This window comes from Mustela putorius, unplaced genomic scaffold (assembly GCF_011764305.1).
Source record: "Mustela putorius furo isolate JIRA1106 unplaced genomic scaffold, ASM1176430v1.1 tig00000095_pilon_pilon_pilon, whole genome shotgun sequence".
NCBI lineage: Eukaryota > Metazoa > Chordata > Mammalia > Carnivora > Mustelidae > Mustela > Mustela putorius.
Genome location: NW_025421280.1, coordinates 20474029 through 20496154, shown reverse-complemented (window position 1 = coordinate 20496154; position 22126 = coordinate 20474029). Strand labels below are relative to the sequence as shown.

General features: G+C 46.1%; 1 protein-coding gene across 7 annotated transcripts in view; it reads left to right on the top strand.

The window, feature by feature from the left end:
- Positions 1–20980, top strand: part of RAD54L2 (RAD54 like 2) — a 115958-nt gene extending 94978 nt beyond the window's left edge. For all 7 annotated transcript variants that reach the window (XM_004780112.3, XM_004780113.3, XM_045079365.1 and 4 more), the window contains 11 exons: positions 137–388; positions 609–727; positions 2268–2386; positions 4176–4275; positions 5045–5250; positions 5871–6043; positions 6531–6727; positions 9545–9744; positions 10844–10933; positions 13568–13660; positions 15118–20980. In XM_004780112.3, the coding sequence (XP_004780169.1) occupies positions 137–388; positions 609–727; positions 2268–2386; positions 4176–4275; positions 5045–5250; positions 5871–6043; positions 6531–6727; positions 9545–9744; positions 10844–10933; positions 13568–13660; positions 15118–16112 (2544 nt within the window). In that variant the 3' untranslated portion in view covers positions 16113–20980. The remainder of the gene's footprint in view (positions 1–136; positions 389–608; positions 728–2267; positions 2387–4175; positions 4276–5044; positions 5251–5870; positions 6044–6530; positions 6728–9544; positions 9745–10843; positions 10934–13567; positions 13661–15117) is intronic.
- The last annotated feature ends 1146 nt before the right edge of the window (positions 20981–22126 follow it).

Below are 22126 nucleotides of genomic sequence, written 5' to 3'. Positions count from 1 at the left end.
GAGATACTTTGATTTTTGGTGTGACAGTGTATGCTGTGGGAGGTGTGTATTTGAGCGAGTGTGCATTTCCAGACTCTTGGAATACCCTTAGATTGTTCTCTGCCCTGTGCCACTTCTCCTTTAACTTGAACCTCAGATCTGGAATCACCCGGATGTGCTGTATGAAGCCCTTCAGAAGGAGAGTCTGGCCAATGAGCAGGACCTAGATGTGGAAGAGCTTGGCTCAGCGGGAACTAGTGCTCGCGGCTCATCACAGGGAACAAAAGGCAAGGGGGAGGATAGCACCTTGGCCTCCTCAGTGGGAGAGGCAACGAACAGCAAGTTCCTACAGGGGGTTGGCTTCAACCCTTTCCAGGAGCGAGGCAACAACATTGTCACGTATGAATGGGTGAGTCAAGCAGATCCGTCTGCTCATAAACCACTGCTGAGAAGGGATGGTATGAATCCTCTGTGGGGAAAGGGTGGGGGTTGCTCAATGTACTGTTCTGCCAAGGTCTCTGAAGGGAATTATAAAGGTTGTCCACACACTTCTTCTTTGGGAGGAATGAATTTTATTTCTAATGTTCTGGCATGGATGTGCTCTAAGCTGCCTCATTTCTCTCTTGCAGGCCAAGGACCTTTTGACTAATTACCAGACTGGGGTCTTAGAGAACTCTCCCAAGATGGTACTGCTTTTCCACCTGATTGAGGAAAGTGTGAAGCTTGGGGACAAGATTCTTGTGTTCAGGTAGGAAGAGAAATTCTTCTATGACATCATATATCTATAGTAGAGTGATATAATCCCTACAGAGTGAGACCATCACCACAGCTCCTCTTCACCTTTTTTGTCTTCCTGCTTCTACAGCCCAGTGCTGCTTATGAGGACCTTCTTGAATTTCATCTCTTTCTTGGAGTTTATTTTGTCTAATTTGATTTCTCTGCAGAGAACAATTTAAAACACTAGGCTGACATTGGAGGTCAAATTATGTCCCAGGTCAGATCTGGCCTTTGGCCTGCCTGAGAGCTAGTTTTTACTTTTTTTTTTTTATTTTTTAAGATTTTATTTATTTATTTTAGATAGATAGTGTGTGTAAGCAAGCTGGGTGGGAGTGGGGGCAGCCAGAGGGGGAGGGAGAGGGACAGACAGCCTCCCCACTGAGCATGGAGCCCAATGTGGGGCTCAATCTCATGACCCTGAGATAATGACCTGAGCCAAAATCAAGAGTCAGACATTAAACCAACTGAGCACCCCTAGTTTTTACATTTTTAAAGTGTTTTTAAAAAGAAGAAGAAGAAGATTTGACAGACTCTCTGTGGTCTGAGAAGCCTAAAAATATTTACTCTCTGGCCCTTTATAGAAAACATTGATTTCTTGTCTAATCTGCTTTGGTCTTTCCCAAGCCTTGATTTATTTTTTTTAATTAAAAATTTTTGTGGAGGCACCTGGCTGACTCAGTCAGTAGAGCATGTAGTTCTTACTTTCAGGATCATGAGTTTAAGCTCCACATTTGGCATGTAGCTTACTTTAAAAAAAAAAAAAATTACTTATTTACTTGTTTATGTATGTATATATGTATTTTTATGCTTTGTGTATAAGGTCAGATAAGTAAAATGATCTGTTCCAGAGTCATATTCTCAGTCTGGCCAGAACTTTGATGTCTGTCAAGGCGTGCCTCCTCAGGGAAACAGAAATCAAGTCGATTGTTTGTTGTTGTTCTGATTAGATTATACTCCAATGAAAGCTGAATGGCAGCAGCCTGGCTTGGCAGCCTTGCAGAGTGAGGGTTTCCATGGGTGACACACTTTGAGAGGATAGCAGTGATTCTACGTGGGGGGAGAGTCTAGTGTTTCACTGGTTTCAAGTATCACTTCTGAGGAGACTGCCTCTCTATATAATGTGAAAGCAGCCAAGTGATTTCTGTTTCCTTAGTAAGACTGGTAATATTGATTGTGGCTTATAATTAGATCTAATGTATATTCATGCTATGTTAGTTTTTAATGTTGATGTTATTTGTTACTATGCACTGAGGTAAACCCCAGAATTTTCCAACTGAGGAAGTAACAGGGTAGCAGATTTAGTGGGCTGGTGACAATAAGTGTGTAGATGACTCTGCTCCCATTCTGAGATAGGGAGAATACCCTTGGTGGTTCTTTGTGGGGTTGCCTCTCATGGGGTGCAGATTCTGGGAACTCCCACTGTCTGAAGGCTGCAGATGATTTTAAGCCTATTGGGGAACAAGACTCCGTTGGGTCTGGGAGCCTTCTGAACCAAATGTTGTCCCTTCCAGCCAGAGCCTTTCCACCTTGGCTCTCATTGAAGAGTTCCTAGGGAAACGAGAAGTGCCCTGTCTACCTGGTGCTGATGGGCAAGGAGTACAGAAGTGGGTACGAAACGTCAGCTACTTCCGTGAGTTCATTGCTGCTTTGTTGCTGGAATCTTGGCAGGGTCTGCTTAAGGTTTCTCTTTAATTCTCCACCTTTTTATTTTCTCTTCTCTTCTCCATCAAATGCATAGGAGTAGCTGAAGTAGCCAAGGAGCAGGGAGATATTGAGAGCAAGCTGCTGTGTGTGAGGCACTGTACTAGGGGCTGCAGAGCTTGGGCAAGATAGGGGGAGAGCTGAGAAGTAGAAGGCATAAACCTTGTCTTCATCTGACAGTTCCAGGACAAATACAAAGTAGCACTGGTTGAGAGCTAAAAGGTTCTAAGGAGAAGGGAATCATTGTGGAGAAGATGGTTGGAGAAGGCTTCCTGGAGGAGGTGAAACTTGCAGTAGACTTGCAGAGATGGGGAGAATCTGAGTTAGTGTAGCCCAAAGGTCATTCTAGGAAGAAGGAGCAGAGTGAGTATAAGTTAGCTCAGATCACACATTCTCTATAGTGGAGATGGTGCCCCTAAAGAGATGAAAATTAGTTCTGAGGGAACAAAATTTTTTTTTTAACTTTCCAAAGTATAGAGCACAAATAGGCATGCAGTAAATATATAGAGTGTATCTGTGGTATTTAAAATTTCGTAAGGGACACGTTCATTGGGGAAAGAATGTATAAAAAGGCTCTTTAAGGGGACAATAATGAAAAACAAAAGTTGAGAAATACTAACCTCAGGTACTTACTGTCCAGATATTGACATTTGGGCCAGATAATTCCTTTTTGTCAGGGGGCTGTCCTGTGCACTCACTGTAGGATGTTTAGCAGCGTCCCTGGTCTCTACTCATTAGGTGGCAGTTGCTTCTAGTGATAACACCTAGTGATACCAACCAAAGACCTCTCTTCACATTGCCAGATCTCCCCTGTGGGGTGGGAGGGCAAGGAAATCACCCTTGTTGGGAAGCACTGGCCTAATGGTAGTATTTAGAGAACAGAGGGGCAGGGGTTGGTAGGAAGACCCCCCCCAGCACAGGGTCTAACCCACAACCTTGTGATGACTGTAGGCTTGCTTAGTGAGTTGATATGCTGAGCAGTGCTCGGAAATTTTGGGAACTCGGGTTGGGAAGGTAGGTTAGGTGCCATTTGAAGAGCTTCTAGTACCAAGCAATTAAACTAAGACTTCCTAAACAGTAGCAGTCCAGTTCTCCATGTTCCATCTCCTTAGCTTCGCCCATTTCTCTCTTTTCCCTGACAAGTGTAGCCTCCTCCTCTCTTATTCATGCTGCTTCTTAACTGAAGGTTACTTTTTCTTCTTTCTTTGAGCTTCCGTCTTTTCAACCATATACCCCATCCCACTGCTCCAGATCTATTCCTTTTAATGTCTCCTTAGAGCAAGTTCTTAATCTTAAGAGCTTGTAACAATGCAAATTCCTGATGGAGGGATAGCATCCATATCAAAACAGAACTCTTGGTCCTTCGGCACTCACCAGGATTTATAGGACTGAGGCAGAGAGGTCACCCTGAGCCAGTGTTTACCAAGCTTCCCTATTTAGGGTGATTCTTATGCACCCTGAAGTCTATGAACCTTGGCCTTAGAATTGACCTAAGATACTAAAGGGAACAACATAGTTTATAATCCTGTTGCACATGGGCATATTTTTAAATTTTAAGAATCTGGGTCTCATGGTAGACCCATAGAATGTCCAAGGGAGTGGAATCTGAGTATTGAGTCTATTTCTTTCTTTTGTTTTTAAAACACATTTGCCCAATGATTTTGCTATGTACCCCTGCCCTCATCTGTCCATTTTTTGTGGTTTTCCTTCTCTCCTAGGGCTAGATGGTAGCACCCCTGCCTTTGAGAGGGAGCGGCTCATTAATCAGTTCAATGATCCCAGCAACCTCACCACCTGGTTGTTCCTTCTGTCTACAAGGTGAGTGGATCCTAAGAGGGGAGATCAGAGGATTGTGTTCAGGGTAGTTGGCCACATAGGCAGATACCCAAAGGTTCATCCAAGTTCTGTCAGAAGAGATCTGCTCAGGTATGTGACTTGTTTTTGAGGTCAGGGAGGAGACCCAAAAGGAAGTTGTGTTAGTAGGGTAATTATGATAGTGTCATGAAGTTCTTTGAGACCTTCACTAACAATGGTCATAATTAGCTTTTCTTTCAGGAGTGTTCTGAGTCTTGGATGATGTGATTAATGTGAAAGTGCTTTAAAAAGTGGAAAGTGTGAAAAAAAGGGGGGAGGCAGTGTAATGTAACTGTAAAAGACTGATGGCGTTCTTTTTCTCATGCCAAGCAGCTTGAAGGTTGTGCTGTATTCTGCCATCACAATGCCCTTGATGGGTATGAACTGTCACTTTTCAAGGCTGGTAGACTAAACATACCAGAAACATCTGCTTGTAGGCGTCTCCCTTCAGGTGACATTATTCTGGGGCCAGGATGCAGAAGCCTCAACCATTACAGAGTAGTGGAGAGTGGGTTTTCTTTCTGAACTGGTAGACACTTCTTTGTTGGATTTTTCAGGGCGTATTGTTCAGTGCTTAAAGAATGTACTATTCATCAGCAGGACAGTAGAATCTTCCATTATGTTGTGCTTAGGACAAAGGAGATAATATTGGGGCAGGAATCACAGAGTGAAACCAATTTAAAAACTGTCTTTAAAACTAAAAGTTCTGTGATTGTTGGCTTGTGTTTTAAAGGGCCGGGTGCTTAGGTGTGAATCTGATTGGTGCCAACCGAGTGGTGGTATTTGATGCTTCCTGGAACCCTTGCCATGATGCCCAGGCAGTATGTCGGGTATACCGTTATGGCCAGAAAAAGCCCTGTCACATTTATCGCCTTGTGGCTGATTTCACCCTTGAAAAGAAGATCTATGACCGTCAGATTTCCAAGCAGGGCATGTCAGGTGGGGCATCTTTTAGGCTCAATACTATCCTTATTTTTTAAATTATTTTTTAAAAGATTTTATTTATTTATCAGAGAGAGAGAAGGAGAGAGCATAAGCAGGGAGAGTGGCAGGCAGAGGGAGAAGCAGTCTCCCTACTGAGCAAGGAACCTAATGTGGAACTTGATCCCAGGACCCTGGGATCATGACCTGAGTTGAAGACAGACACTTAACCAACTGAGCCGCCCAGGAGTTCTGATACTATCCTATTGTATCAGTGGTGGGAGGAGAGGGGCAGGTTGTGGGAACACAGGTAGTTTTTGAATCACAGAAAGTCAGTGGTTCCTCCCATCCCATTGCAGTTTAAATAATTGCTTTAAGAGTGGACTGACCTCAACTTGTTGAGGGCAGGTGTAATTAAAAGAACTGAGCTAGGTGTGTAGGTTTCTTACGGATATTTCCATTTGACCAGGGTCTAAGACCTGGGCTTTGACTTTTCAAATATGGGATGGCCTGAGATGGTTTAGATACTAGTGACAATTAAGCCAGCCACAACCTCTCTTCTCTCCCAGTATTTGTAGCTGTGCTTTTAGGGTCTTCTCCGCCATGTAGTAACTTTCTCCGTGTCTTCTCCCTTCCAGATCGAGTGGTAGATGATCTTAATCCAATGCTGAACTTTACCCGGAAGGAGGTGGAGAACCTGCTGCACTTTGTTGAGAAGGAGCCAGCTCCCCAAGCATCCTTGAACATAAAGGGGATCAAGGAACCAGTCCTGCAACTTGCCTGTCTGAAGTACCCTCACCTCATCACCAAGGTAAGAACCCGGAGGGAGTCTTATCTGGCAGACCTGTTTCCTTCATCTGAGGTTTTTTTTTTTTCATGCAGAGGACTTGAACTCAGCTGATTCTTCTCCTTACCCCATGTAGTCCCCCAGCCACCTATTCCCACCCCAGTCTTGTCCTTGGAGTGCTCAGCTCAGCCATGTGGAGTAATTTGGCCAGTGTGAGTTTTTCCTAGCAGAAAGAAGGGGTGAAATTCTAGAAATGTATTCTGTTAATTCTCTGAACTCTCCCATCCTTTTGATACAGAAGGCAGACTTGGGTTTTGTAAAGGTGTGGCTGGGTTAGAGTTGTGAATTACACTCTTGACAAAGAGACAGTAAACCTGCCTGTGTGTCTGTGAGCAGGCTGTTGGCAATTGCTAGAGATAGCCCTTTGTTGTTGTCAGAGGAAGCTTCATTATATATCAGTCATGTTGGCACAAAGACTGGTAATTAAATCAACATCCTCCTGTGTCCCTAGGAGCCTTTTGAGCATGAGTCATTGCTCCTTAACCGAAAGGATCACAAGCTGACCAAGGCTGAGAAAAAAGCAGCAAAGAAAAGCTATGAGGAAGACAAGCGCACATCCGTCCCCTACACCCGCCCGTCATATGCTCAGTATTACCCCGCCAGTGACCAGAGCCTGACCAGCATCCCTGCTTTCAGTCAGAGAAACTGGTGAGTCCCTGAAAGGGGAGGAAGGTCTGCTACTGGGCCAGACCCAAACCTTTTGGCTGGTTCTGTTTTTAAACAAAGGGAGAGCCTGCAACTCGCTCATTGGCTGTTGTGAACTGACAGGTTTTGCTCTTGGATGAGGTGCCAAAGCAGTTCGGCAGCCTTGGTGTTTTAAGTAGTGGCTCTGGCTGGAAGAGTGAGTCACTGGCCTTGTGACTCAGAAGAGTCTTTCTGGACTCCTGGAGAAGGTGCAGATTCCTAAGACACAGAGGCCCAACCCTCCCACACAGCTGCCTTCATATCCATACTGCTTTGGTCATAGATCTTGCTTAAGCAGTGAAGTTCAAGGGTGAAGGGCAGGTCTTTTGTGAGTCTTGGATTGCAGTCAAGAAATTCTCCTGCTCTTAATGGGATTTCATTTTGTGGTTGTGCCTCGATCCTGAGGAAAAAAATCTTTTTCTTGAGTACAACTTTTAGAACTGTTGAGAGTATGAACACATTGGAAGTCAGTTGCTGAGTGAAGAGAGAAGCTCTTTGTAAGAAATTAAAAAACCACCATCTATGTTTAATTTTTTTTTTTTTTTTCATTTCAAGACAAAGTACCTCGTAAGCCTTACCAGATTAGCCACTTGATTGAGCGGTTTGTTTAAAAACTTTTTTATTATCTTGAATTAAAGATGATTATATTATTTGAGGGGAATAGATTTAAAACTGTTTTCTTTCTTTCTTTCTTTTTTAAAAGATTATTTATTTATTAGAGAGTGAGCAGAGTATGTTAAGAGCATGAATGGGGGCGAGGGGCAGAGAGAGAGGAAGAATCAGGCTCCTGGCTAAGCAGGGAGCCCCATGGTGGGGCTCGATCCCAGGACCCTAGAATCATGACCTGAGCCAAAGGCAGATGCTCAACAGACTGAGCCACCCAGGTGCCCTCAAACTTTTATTCTTATGAAGATTCCATGTTTAAAAAAAAAAACTTGACAAATGAGATTCTTTTTTTTTTTTTAAGATTTTATTTATTTGACAGACAGAGATCACAAGTAGGCAGAGAGGCAGGCAGATAGAGAGTGAGAGAAGGAAGCAGGCTCCCTGCTGAGCAGAGAGCCCGACGTGGGACTCGATCCCAGGACCCTGAGATCATGACCTGAGCCGAAGGCAGCGGCTTAACCCACTGAGCCACCCAGGCGCCCCGACAAATGAGATTCTAAAGGAACTGAAACCATGTAAATTTTATGGAAGACTTCCAATATTTGATGAGTAAATTTGCTGCTGCTTATGTACAAGGTGCTCTCCAGAAAATGTTACTCTCTTTGAAAACCTTCCGACTTTATTTCTGTGTCATTTTCTAGGATACTGTTGCCTGGGAATGTTCTCCTTTCTTGTACTCCACCCCTTTTATTCTCTTTTCTGGCCTTTCCCATGTAACAGCAGGAATGGACAAAGCATGAACCCAGTGGGAGAAACGCCACGTTGCGGGAAGATGTGACAAATGGGCTGGTCTTTTGAGGCAATGTCAGCTCCTTTTCTGGCCCAGCTCTGGCCCTGTGGGAGGCACTAGCCTCTCACAGGGCTTGATGAGCCATACTATGATCCTGCTGATTCCTCATCCTGTCTGGGTGTATATGAGGAGGGTTTCCTTCCCAATTTTCCTTGCTTCAGCTCCTCCAGAGTAGGGGGCTTGGGCTAGGTTCCTGTTATCCTGACTTTCACCCTGATTTGACTTTGGATCCTGGAAAGAGTCCCACTGACATCGGACCAGAGCCCCTAGCTCCTGCAAAGCCACCCTGGGCACATTGAGGAATTGGGACCCAGATGTGGTAAACTTGCTGTGCTGTGTGGCCTGTCTGGGAATGTGGGAATTCAGACAGGGGCCATAGGTGCCTGTAGCAACTTCAGAGCAACATTCTTGAGTTAGGTAAGGAAGAATATGCCAGTTCAAGGAGGTTCTCTCCCAAAACTAAAGACCAAAGGCACAAAACTTCAAAAAGCTTATAGACCGGGTCTTAATATCAAAAAAATCTTAAATCAGGAGTAGCTTTCTCAAGGTATCAACTTCCAGTTGAAAAGAAGGTGGAGAGTGAGGAGTGCGTCACTGGCCATGGGGTAGCATTTTGGCACGCTGGCATAAGACATGCACAGCCAGTGCTCAGGCTGGCCATGGCCGTGTACTATTCAGATGCCTGGATCTGTGAACAGCTTTTTGGTGGCCACTGCTTTTGTGGTAGTCATGACTTAGAGGGGCACTTTGGACACAGGAGCCCATGAAAGGAGAGAGAGAGAGAGAACTGTCTGCATTATTTATTGAAACTTGAGGTTCCAGAGAGTAAAGATGGTTGAAGTTGGGCAGATGCTCCCTCAAGATCACCTGAATGTGTGGCATCACGTGGCCCTTTCCCTTGGGAAAGTGGGAAAATTCCATCCATTTGTCTTAGCTTGGCATACACTGTGCTTTGAAGAACTTTTCCTCCCTTATTGCATCTTTACCTCTTCCTAACTTCCCTCCAAGGACTAATTCCTAATGTACATAAACAGTCTAAATTCTAAAGGAGCAAATGTCACCTCACATCTCTAAAAAGGTATTATTCCACCAACATCTTTTTCTTATTAGATTCTGAGAGGCTTTATCCCTTGCTGCCATTTGGTCTTGGTCCTGCCCCTAGTCTCCTTTTGAATTGGCCATACTCTGCAGATTCTTTGATCCTTCTCAGGAGCGAGTGAGGCTACAGAATGGGGGTATCTGGAGAAGTTCTGCAGCCTTTGCAGAAAGGTAAGTAAGGGCCATTCTGCCAAATTCTCTTAGGTATGTGTGTTCTTTTCTCACAGGCAGCCAACACTGAAGAGTGATGAGAAGCCTGTGGCCAGTGTTCGCCCTGTGCAGTCCACCCCCATCCCCATGATGCCCCGGCATGTCCCACTGGGAGGCAGTGTAAGCTCTGCCTCCAGTACAAATCCAGCTATGAACTTCCCGATCAACTACCTGCAGCGTGCGGGGGTCCTTGTGCAGAAGGTGGTCACCACAACAGGTTGGGAACTCCTAGGTTCTCTTCCAGGGCTGTCTGTCCCTTTACTTTTTTCTTTCAGGAAGTGTTTAATAAACACCTTTTGTATTCTAGGCCTTACTACATTAGCACTGTGGGTAAAAACAGAGAAGATAGTCCTTGATCTTGAGGAATTTGCATTCTAATGGAATATCTTAAGAATTATAACACAGTACTGGGTTTTCTTAAATGTGATGTGTGGGATAGACTCTGAGCATGGCAGAGATTGTGGAAATGTCACTGGGACATAGGGTTAGTCTGAGAGAGGTGTGCGTGTGTTGAGTCCTGCCTGACTATAGGGTCAGCTGTGTATAAAGGATGACTGTCAACCTCCCTACTTAACTAGGAGACCTGAATGTCACTTGCTCCCTTGTTGGTGAGCTTGATATGGGTTGAGCATGGTGAGCCTGTGGTAGGAGACTGGCAGCCTGTCTATCTCTGCGATTGGTTCTGTGATTCAGGGTAATTGGGAAGGAAAGCATTTTCTGGAGCTGTTTCATCATATTATCTAGAAATATTCATAGTACATTAATTTTAATAAAAATATCTTGTTTTTTGAATATGAAAATAATGTGTGTCCATTGTAAAATCATTGTGAAATGGGAAAAAAACAAAAAGAGAGCCTCTTGAGAGACGACTTCTCTGCTGATTCTTGAACATACTTTTTACTCTTCAGTTAGGTGTGAAGCAATGCCAGCAACGACGAGAATGAGGCTACTTTGGGAGCCTAAAGTGATGTGGAGCAAAGGGATGCAGATAGCTTAGGGAGGAGGAAAATAAGCAAACGTAGAAATAACCATGTGAACTAGAACTTTCTCCACACTAAAACTATGTGAGTTTTTAATTAAATCAGAGGAAATTGATCAGAAAGATAATTGGATTTCTAAAGAGTTTCTTGTTTTCCGAGTATTCTTTGCCGTACAACTGTGAGAGACGCCTTGCTTGCCTCGTCCTCCTTGGTTCAGATCTCCGCTCCCCTGAGAGGCTTTAGGGAAGTCACTGAGGAACAGGCATGGATGTGGACTTTGCATCTTCTTTCCCTCTCAGTCAGGTCATCTAAATCTGAGGTCTTTGTCTTCACTAGATATTGTTATTCCTGGACTCAACAGTTCCACAGATGTACAGGCAAGAATTAATGCTGGTGAGAGCATCCATATCATCCGTGGGACAAAAGGTGAGAGCCTGACTAAGATGCCCATCCTCTACCTTTGGTTCAGTGTGGGGCCGGGAAGCAGAAGATACACATATGGCTTGAGCTGGAGGAAGGATAGGAGTTATCCTATAAAAGTGTCACATGTGGGAGAAGCATGAGAAGAAGACATTTCTAGGTGCTTAGCAGAGTTGTAGTGGGCCCAAAAGATATTTGTCAGTGACTTAAAAGGAGAGAGTTGGGGTCCCTGTGTTCCCATATTTTACCATTGTTTTTATAGAGAATCTTTTTTTTTTTTTTTAAGATTTTATTTATTTGACAGAGATCACAAGTAGACAGAGAGGCAGGCAGAGAGAGAGAGAGAGGGAAGCAGGCTCCCCGCTGAGCAGAGAGCCCGATGCGGGCCTCGATCCCAGGACCCTGAGATCATGACCTGAGCCAAAGGCAGCGGCTTAACCCACTGAGCCACCCAGGCGCCCTTTATAGAGAATCTTGAGGTGGGTTTGGATAGATGCTATGTTTTATGTCACTCTCAGCCTGTTGATAGTGGTGCTATCAGCTAGAAGTCCCTCACCACTCACCTAGCAATTGTGGCAAGCCTCCACAGACATTTGCCAGAGCCACTGTCATAGCTGGACTGGCACATGTGGTTCTTACTATGATTGCAAGATGTTACCTCAATAGCAGCCATCAGTGAACTTTGAAAAAACAGGGTTAATATTACTCATCACAGATCCTAGAGGGTACACAGCACCCCAGGGCCACACAGTGAGGTCATGGGTAAAGAGAGATTGTGGGTGAGAAGACCTGGGTCTATGTTAGAGTCCAGAAGTTGGGGTGGTTAGAGGTATGTGGGTTTACTCTTTATTGGTGAATTTAAAACATAAGAGTGGGAATTAGGGCATGGGAAGGGAAAAGCAGGGTCACTCGAGGTTCAGTTTTCTGGATTATTCTGGCATTTCTGAAAGGGGAACTTCATGGATGGGGACATCCTGGTTCCTTATCTAGTTGTTCAGCTAGTAGCTGTGTCATACAGGTGGTTGGTTTATTCGAGATAGATTACCTTGACCATCAAAAGCTTAATTTCTAGCACTTGAACTACATACAGGGACACCAGAAGTGGAGGGAGGGAGCTGTGGAATGGATTATAAACTAATGTGTATGTTAGTGTGTCATCTTACCCACTTGCTCAGAGTGGGGTTGAGATCTCCCAACTAGGAAGTACATTGGGAAGATGAATTAGTACATGTGTGTTACAAGACATATTTTGAGTGTGGTAGTTTAAGATTTATTTATTTATTTTAGAGAGGGGTAGGGGAGGAGCAGAGGGATATGGGTAGAGTCCTAAGCAGACTGCCTGCTGACTGTGGAGCCCAGTGCAGGGCTCAATCCCATGACCCTGAGATCACGACCTGAGCCAAAACCAAGAGTTGGATGCTTAACCAACTGTACCAACCAGGTGGCCCTTGAGTGTAGTAATTTAAAAAGCCTGCTGCCTCTGGCCTCCTTACAGAGGGAGATGAGATTGCTGGAATGAGAATTATGGACCATCTGGTCCAGATGTAATTGTCATCTGTAATTGTCAGGATGTAATCTGAGCCTATCATTCATATCATCCTTTACTGTATGAGGCTCCCTGAGGTTCTTTATTCAGCAAGGAGCTTTCACCCTAGCCTCTTTTGGGTCAAAGGTACATTCAGGCTCTGGGAAAAGATGCCATGAAGCACATGACACACAGAGAAGATTATACCCAGCCCCCTTACTAGGCTCTTCCTAGCCTAGAGCATGGGTCAGCAAACTATGGCCCATGGTCCAAATCCTGCCTGCTTCCTGTTTCTCTACCTGTGAGCTAAGCATGGGTTATACATTTTTAATTGGTTAAAAATAATAATAATAATAATAATAATATTTTGTAGAACCTGAAAATTATATGAAATTAACATTTCAATGTCCATAAATAAAGATCTTTCGAGCACAGCTGCCCCCCCATTTTCATTATAGTAACAGAGTTGAGTGGTTGTAACACTTTGGCCCACAAGGCAAAAATATTTACTAATTGGCCTTTAAGAAAATGTTTGTTGACTTCTGACCTGGAGGCAGCCCTGACCTTCCAGGAGATTGATCAAAAGATGGAGAAGGTAGTTTAGTATCCTGTGGGAATAGAAGGCTTTTCTTGAGTTATTCCTACCAAGGGAGAAGAGGGTGTTGAGGCAATGAGGCTCTTTCCCCTCAGATCAAGAGGAAGACCCCTCAGATCAAGAGAGTACTTCGCCCAAAACCAAGGCAGCCAACTGCTGTCTGTGCTAGCTACCCCTTTATTTCCTCCATGTCATTAACCTTTCATGGTATTTTCTGGCATCATTTTCTGTCTGTTCCCTCCAGAGGCTGAGCTCCATGAGACAGGGCCCTTTTCTGTCTTGTGTTCTTCAGCGTCTAGGACAATGCCTCATACATGGTAGTTGTGCCGTGTTTGTGGAATGAATGAATAATATTGGGGCCACAGCTCAGCCACTCCACTTATCATTTCAGGGTTCTTGAGAGAGGGTGTGAGACCTAATTTTATAGCTTTTTCCCAGCCCATGGTGCCTAGCTCTGGACTTTCCCAGAGTTGGTTGATTGCATGTTGGCTCCTAGCAGTCTTCCTCCTATTTCTTCTAGGGACGTACATCCGCACCAGTGACGGGCGGATCTTTGCTGTCCGGGCAACAGGCAAACCGAAGGTCCCGGAAGATGGTCGGATGGCTGCCTCAGGTACAGTGGCTTCTACTTTCTGTTGACCTGCACAGCACTTTTTGTTTGGTTTGGTTTGGTTTGGTTTGTAATTACTTTATTTTTGTTTGTAATTACTTTATTTTTATGTTTTTTAAGATTTTATTTATGTATTTGACAGACTGAGATCACAAGTGGGCAGAGAGTCAGGCAGAGAGAGTGGGGGAAGCAGGCTCCCCAATGAGCAGAGAGCCCAATGTGGGGCTCGATTCCAGGACCCTGAGAACATGACCAGAGCTGAAGGCAGAGGCTTTAATCCACTGAGCCACCCATGTGCCCCTGTAATTACTTTATTTTTTGAATAATGTGTACATGGTTCACAATTCAAAAGGCATAAGAGGAGTAAAGTGAAAGGCATGTTATCTCTCTGCCTCCAAAACCCCCAGTCATCTAGTGCTCCTTTCTGGCAGTGCTGCTCTCATTTGCTTTTTTTCAGAGATACATCACACACATAGAGGAATGTGTGTGCACACCTGTGTGTATCTGAGTCTCTGTGTTAAATATATATACATAACTTTTCTCTATATATATTTTTTTAGATTTATTTATTTACTTAAGAGAGAGGGAGCAGGTCAAAGAGTGTGTGTGTGGCATATTAACAACGTAAGGAGGTCCAACCAGGTTCCCTTCTACAGGAGTGGCTCTCATCTATCCTGTCATATGAGCACTACCCTGCTCTTGTTTCTGACTTTTATTACAGCAATTTCCACACCTACAGACAAGTTGAAAGAGCAGCACCTATGTACCCCACATCTAGATCCAGTGATTGTCACTGTTCTCATAAACTTTCTTCTGTCTCTCCCTTCCTCTTACTGGAACTATTTGAAAGTTGAAGATGTCATGTCATTTTACCTTTAAGTACTTCAGCACACATCTCCTAAGAGTAAGGACATTCTCTTCCTAGCCAAAATATCATTATCACACTAAAACAAAAGTTTACACCATTATCACACTAAAAGTACTACCTAGTATCCAGGCCATATCGCAGCTTGTCCCAGTCGTCTTCCAGGGCTGTGGATTTGGTTTTGTTTTTAAACTAGGGTGGACTGCTGTTTAAACTTAATTTTCCTTTTTTCTCCCATCCTGGTCACTGGTTGTCTCTGTCCCTTCTCAGAAGGAGTCCAGCTCATTATAAGAATGACCTATTAGCATTTGATATTCGTTATCTCCTAGGATTCACCTTGGTTGAGTTTCACAGATTGGGTAACTGGGGTGCAGAGTTACACATCTTATTTCCTAGATCAAAGGATTTCTTTCTTTGTGACTGGGAAAAGTTGACTGGAGGATGTTGTTCGGACATCAGATTCTTTGAATTTGGGGAATCACAGGACAAGATTTTTTGTTTGTTTTGATTTTTTTTTTTTTAATGGAATCTTTCCTATACCCTCCTTATCTCCCTGGCCATTCTGATTCTCAGTTACCTACATTTTACTCCCCAGGTTCCCAGGGGCCTTCTCTCGAATCCACAAGCAATGGCAGACACAGTGCCTCATCACCCAAAGCCCCCGACCCTGAGGGGCTGGCCAGGCCCGTCTCTCCAGACAGCCCAGAGATCATCAGTGAGCTCCAGCAGTATGCAGATGTGGCTGCCGCGAGGGAATCCCAACAGAGCTCCCCAAGCTCCAACGCTGCCCTGCCTGGCCCCCCGGCCCAACTTGTGGACAGCAGTGCTGTTCCTGGGACAGCTCTCGGGACTGAGCCTCGACATGGGGGTCATTGCCTCAATAGTTCCCTCTTAGTGACCGGCCAGCCCTGTGGTGACAGGAACCCGGTGTTGGACTTACGGGGCCATAAGCGGAAGTTGGCCACACCACCTGCTGCCCAGGAGTCAGCCCGCCGGCGGTCCAGGAAGGGCCACCTGCCAGCCCCCGTGCAGCCGTATGAACACGGGTATCCAGTTTCTGGCGGGTTTGCCATGCCACCCGTCTCCTTAAATCATAACCTCACCGCTCCCTTCACCTCCCAGGCTGGGGAGAACTCCTTGTTTATGGGCAGTACCCCCTCCTACTACCAGCTGTCCAACTTGCTGGCAGATGCCCGCCTGGTGTTTCCAGTGACTACTGACCCTCTGGTGCCAGCAGGCCCTGTCAGTTCCTCTTCCACGGCTACCTCAGTCACTGCCAGCAACCCCACCTTCATGCTCAACCCCTCTGTTCCAGGGATACTACCCAGCTACTCACTCCCATTCTCACAGCCACTCCTGTCCGAGCCGAGGATGTTCGCGCCTTTTCCTTCCCCTGTCTTACCCAGCAACCTTTCACGGGGCATGTCTGTCTACCCAGGCTACATGTCCCCACATGCAGGCTACCCAGCTGGCGGCCTCCTCCGGTCCCAGGTGCCTCCATTTGACTCTCACGAGGTTGCTGAGGTGGGGTTCAGCTCCAATGATGATGAGGATAAGGACGATGATGTGATAGAGGTCACTGGGAAATAGCTGGGGAGCCCCTCTCCACCTCACTTGGGGTCCCCGGCAGGTTGCCCACCAAGCTGAAAGGCAGCAATCTGGGCTTTCTGAGAATAGGGCACTTGGCAGGAGGGAAAAGGAAGAGGACAAAGAAAGGTGGTTGACCACAATGGCAGGGCTCTGTTGCTATTTAACAAAAGAGGAGAAGAAAAAAAAAAAGCCAACAGAGCAGCAATAGCAGGAAATCAGGGACCCAAAACAGGAATGGAGGGGCAGGGCAGCCTGCCTCTCTTCCTACCTGCCTTGCTTATGCTGTGTGCTTGCTTGCTTGCCTGCCATCTGAGTGTAGAAGCTCACATCCCATTTCTGTCTTTGGGAACATTCTCTCCCAAGAGAGCTGCCTTACTGGGTGACTTAGCTTGGCCTAGAGAGGGGAGGGGAGGGAAGAAGGATTAAGTGAAGGAGGGTGGGCAGGGAGAGCAGATTGAGATTTCATGTGAAATGGAGTCCTTTTAGGGACAGGAAAGAAGCAAACCAGGTATGTATGTTTGTGTGCGCGTGTGTGTATGTGTTTATGTCTATATGTGTATGTAACAGAGCAGGGGTGGCGGTGGGAGGGGAGGGTGGGAGAGACGAAGGGGGAAACTAAAAAATGAATTTATCATTTTTTAAATGGAAATTGGTGTGTGGTGGTTCATGGCAACTATTAGTATGAACATCGTGTTGAGCCCAGGAGAAGAGCCATGGAACGCTTAAGTTTCCTTCTAGTTGGGTGAGGAGAAGGCCCAGCTAATCCAAGTCCCTGGTCTTTATAGCCACATCTATTTTGGAATTTGGGGGAAATTAGGAGAGAAAATGGGCATTACCAATCTCTGTGTCTTTCCCCAGTGGTTGTCTCTGAGCAGATCTCCCTTCACAGGGTGTGAGATTTGTGTGCAGAGGCTGGGATGGGCATACTGCGGTGTGTGAGCAAGAAGCCATGGAGTGTGACCAGAATAGACCTTCACAAGGATGGAACTGAGCCCCCACCTGCCTGTCCTTGTGGCCTTGCCTTTCCTTTGCTTCCCTGCTAGAAAGCTCCATGTTAATTTATTTTTTATGGGCAATTATTTATTATTTGGACTTTCCATGTGTCTTGTTTTTGGGGGGGGGGTGGATTTGGGCACGGTAGGAGCTAGGAAGGGCAGTGTTAAGATCCCCCAGACCCCATAGGGGTAAGTAAATCCCAGGTAGATGGTGAATTGACCAAGGAAAGAGAGTTAGGCTTGACCAAAGTTTACACTAAATGACTATGTTTTCGGGAAACGGCCTCTCAGGAAGATGAGAGAATCTTGTGACTGGATAGTTAGTGGGGGGTGAGACTCATTCCACAGAGATTGAAACTTGGGATCATGGAGTTTGCTACTGGGAAGTCAGTGACCCCAGATTTGGCGCTGTGTCCTCCTGGGATGACCTTAGAGGCAGGCCCTCTGTACTGAATAGTGAAGCTGTGCATACGTAGGTGACTGCTGGGTTGGAAGAATAGACTATTGATTTCTTGCTGGGAAATGTTTTGGCCTCCCCAGCCTATCAGATGATCATTATGGGATGGGTGTCTGTTATCTCTGTCCTCTTAGAAGGAACACGGGGCAGACCTTCCTCTGTAGGAGCCTTAAGTCTGACTTTTGTCTGAAAAAATACATCAGTCGTTCTGGGTCTCCTCTTTCTTGTTGCCAGTGGCAGGGGAGGGGGCATCTAGTCTTTAAGCATAAACACTGGCTGTCTTCCTATTGACTCTTTTTTCCCTCCTGTCACCAAGACTTTGCTAGGCAGTTCTTTATGATGAACAAACCTGTCTGGCTTTAGAGTTTTGCCACCTATTCATGGGTCCTTCCTCACTGAGCAGCTGCTGCACCTGCCTCTTACCAACCTCGGGGGCAACTTAGCCAGGTCCCTCATAGTAGCTGCTTCTGCAACCCTTCTGACCAGCCCGTGTCCATTGTTGGAGGGCTTTAGCACATTCTGAGGTATTGTCCTCAGAGAAGAGACAAAGAGATGGCTGATGGGGCTGCATGCGTGTGTTTGTGTGTGTGTGTGTGTGTGCACGCGCGTGCGCACGCGCGCGTTTGTGTGCTGTCTGCTTGCACCAAAAGTGGAACTTATGGAGCTTTCACTCTCTGTTTTCATAGGTACCCTATCAGACACTTAACTCTCCTACTCATAGAAGCCTTAGATCTACAATTTAGCTATGCAAATTATTTTAATAATTTTAAAATAGCAGTTCCAACCAGTGCTTTTTCTTCCCGATGCATCCCAAGAATGGATGCTGAAGGGACTCAGTTGGAGTGAGCTCTCAGGTTTGAGACTGGTGCAGTAGGAGAGAGCTAGCCTGGATCTCTGATTTGCAGAGCACACTCACAACCTGGGCTACAAATGATAGCCTCTAAGGCCCTGGTATACTAGGATCCCAGAGACTGTGTGTGTGTGTGTGTGTGTGTGTGTGTGTGGTAGGGATGGAGGAGTATGTCTGTGTTCACCTCTAAAGAAGTCCTAGCAGTAGGCGCTGAGAATCTGGAAACTGTCAGCAAGGGATTGAAACCAGTTACTGGAAGGATGGGCCTTTGAAAGTACCAGGAAGTGAATGGGTATTCTGAGAGGCAGTATATACGTGTTCTCTACTCACTGATTCCAGGGGCTGGGTCTTGCTTCAGGTCAGAAGAGGCAATAGTTTTGGGAGGCTGAGTTGGCTAGAGAAGGCTTTCTTTAATATGTGCAGCTTATATTGTATAGGGGGTATGGGGTGGGATCATGGGAACTTGAAATGCTACTAGTTTCATGCTGTAGGTTTTTGTTTTTTAATCTGCTATCTCTCTATGTTTGGTGGTAGGCAAGTGTGCATGCACACTAAATATGTGTGTGAGGGAAGCAGGAAATGTCTCAGAGCCTTAGAACCATGTTTTACAGCCTCTTTGAGCAGAAACACTTGATGGTGGCTTCCACCTACCATCCAGGCCTGAGTGAGGGAAGGGTGGTATATGGGGGGGAGGGGTAAGAGGAGGGATCAGCAGATTAGGCCTCTCAGCATTTTCCCTCACCATTGTCTTCCATAGGATGTTTTCAAGGGGCTCTCAAGCCCCACCCATCTGGTTTAGCCTAAATCCTCATGCTAGGGAATATAGTACTGCATAATGATTCAGGATTACCATTTGTAATGATACTCGGTTTCTTTTTCTTAGTATTGTTGTGGGTAAAAATTGAGCCAGAGACAAAGTAGCCATTTCAGTAAGAAAGTAAGTGAACCATGTTGGATCAGATCATTGGATATCTACCAAATCCTCACCCCCTTCAAGTTGTGCTTCTTGAGCATCTCTTTTTGGTCCTTGGAACTCTCTTCCCTAGGAATTAGTGTGTGGTATCTCTCTGTATACTTGTGATTCACAACTAAATATGAAATTCCCTTCTCCAGTGTGTTAAGCAAATTGCTGGGGTAAAAGTTTTGCTGATAGGTTGAAACACTCAACCATACTTTAGCAGTCTGGGTGAGACTGTCGCTCCCAAAGCTGTCAACAGAGCAAGGCCCTCTGTCTCAGTCGGTTCAATACTGGCATTGCTTTGGATCTGAGTCCTCATCCCATGGGGAATGTCTGGTGGGGGGAGGGGGGTTTACATTCCTTATTCCTAGTGTTCCTGGCCATGACCCCCTTTCTCCCACTTCCCAATTTCCTGTGATTCCTCAGAAAACTGGTCTCCCTTCTGAGCCATGGCCTGTGCACCCAGCTAAGTCATTTTCCCCACAGTAAGCCGCCTCTGAAAGAAGAGCTCTGCCCCTCAACGGACCCCCCCCCCCCAGCAGACTTTCTGACCCTCCTCTGACTTCTACCCAGGAAATCTGCACCTCGAGACCTGAGAATGCTGCGCTGTCAGTCACCTGCAGACTCTGTCCCCTTCTATTGACTCTTCTGCCCTTTGTGTTCCGATGTGACCCCTTCATGTCTCTTTTGTGCCACTAGCTTGGCCCTAGGCCTTTTATGAATACCCAAGTCTTAACGATGAACTTCCCAAGCAGGCAGTGTCCAACTTCTTCATTTTTCAGGGACCTGAGTCTGCCCCTTTCCTCTCACAGGTTGGTTGGATATAGTCATCTATTGCATTGGGAAGAGGTAGCCAGGTAGGCTGCAGAGTCTAGTGCAGAGGGCTGGAGGAGATTTGGGTACTCTGTTACCACTACTGGGATGATATTCAGAAGAGGGGACCTCATACTGTGACCTGACCCAGGACCCTCCTCTGGAAGAGAGCTCAGCCCAGGTGTGTGTGCACTTGTGTGTGTGTGTGCATGTGTGTGTGTGCGTCTGCACATGCAAGATAGAGTGTGCACTCATGCACACGGGTGTAAACTGTTATCTGGTTGTGTTACTCAGGGTGGGCTGGGGACTCACGGGAAAAAATCCCCTCAGCCTGCCCAAGACTGATTTTTTTTCCTGTACCCTCTCCAGAAGGGTCAGGGGAAGAGGGTCCAGGTGGGTTGAGGGGGTCGCAATGGATAACCACTAAAGGCCACACTGCTGCCGGGAGGAGTGGGGGGATATGAAATGGCCCCAGGGACCTGGCACCTGGCTTTGGTTTTCCGTCTTCTTTCCTCAGGATGCCCCCTGAGGCCCGGGACCTGCTGCGCCTGGCTTTGAGGAGCATCTGTGGCTGGGTGCTCCAGCTGCTGGTGTGATCATGGGCTTCCCTCCTCTCTCAACAGGGCAGGTGCTCCTGCCCCAGAGACTGGGCAACTGGCTGTTTCTATGACGTATTTATTTTTACTTGTGTTTCATGTCACTTTTTTAAAAAAGCAAACAGAACAATTGTAAGTCAGTATAACTGCCTATCAGTTTTCTTTATTTCTCTTTTTGTAAAATAAAATTTAAACTCAAGAAGGCAGTGTTTTTTGATCAAGGAATTGTCTGAACAACTGTTCAGCTGGGTGGTGAAAAGGATATAACTTAGAGTATAGTGGGCATTGAGATGACACAGGGTGGGTAGGGTGGGGTTAGGGAGGGAGGAATAGAGGGTAAACTGCTGACAGGCTTTGTTGCGGTGGTGTTCGCTAGGCTTTTTCTGCCTTTGCTCACCTGAAGAAGACCGCATTTCCAGGCTCTAGAGGAAACAGTGAAACAGACTCAGAGTGGCCTGAGGCTAGATGGTCCATAATCATGGCAAGTTCTGCTGGGGCACCCCTAACCAGACTGGGGATTGGGTGCAGCATCAGTGCCTTTCAGCAGGTGGGAGATGGCTGGTAGCAGGATCTGCAGACCATCTTACAATGCATAGTCCTCCACCCTTTGTCATCTGAGTTAGTGGGTCTAACCACAGCCTCACAGAGAACTATCCAGGCTTTGGAATATGAGGAGGAAGGGAAGGTGGGGGTAGTCTACACTTTGTCTTTCCGAGTTTGGTCCCTGTAAGGCAAGGAGCCCTAGGGAATCAGTCTCTGGAAGTTTACTGAGCGAGAATTAAAGAGGCTCTGGGGGTTTCTTGGACAGAAAAAAGGAGGAGACTAAGGCCAAGTCTGGGCTCATAAGAGAATATATGCTCTTGGGGGCTGGGAGTGCACTGCGTGTTGGGCAGATGGCAGAACAGGTCTTACTAAATTCAAGAGGGATGAGGAACACCTCTTTTGGCACCTTGTTTTGGCTGCTGCCTCCTGGTGGCTAGCAGAGGTCTTGCAGAGATCCCTGCCAAGGGTTGGGAAGGGTGGCTTATGGCCAGCCGCCTCAGTCATAGGCAGACTCTCCACAGCAGAGGTGGTGAAGCTACTAAGGCACCCCCTGAATTCTGATGCAGGCCTCTGGAATTCCCAACCAGCCTGAAGGAAGTGGTTTCCTGGGAGAAACTCCTCAGATTCTGAGAAACAGGAAAAAGGACCAGCCAAACACTGTGGGCAGAAGCTGTCTGGTCTCTGAACCACGAACTGGCCCTTATCTCATAGGAAATGTTTCCAAGTATATATATAGCCCACTTGCCTGGAGCACCTGAAGGGTCTGATCATGTATTTGATATTCATAAGCAGAAGAACTGCC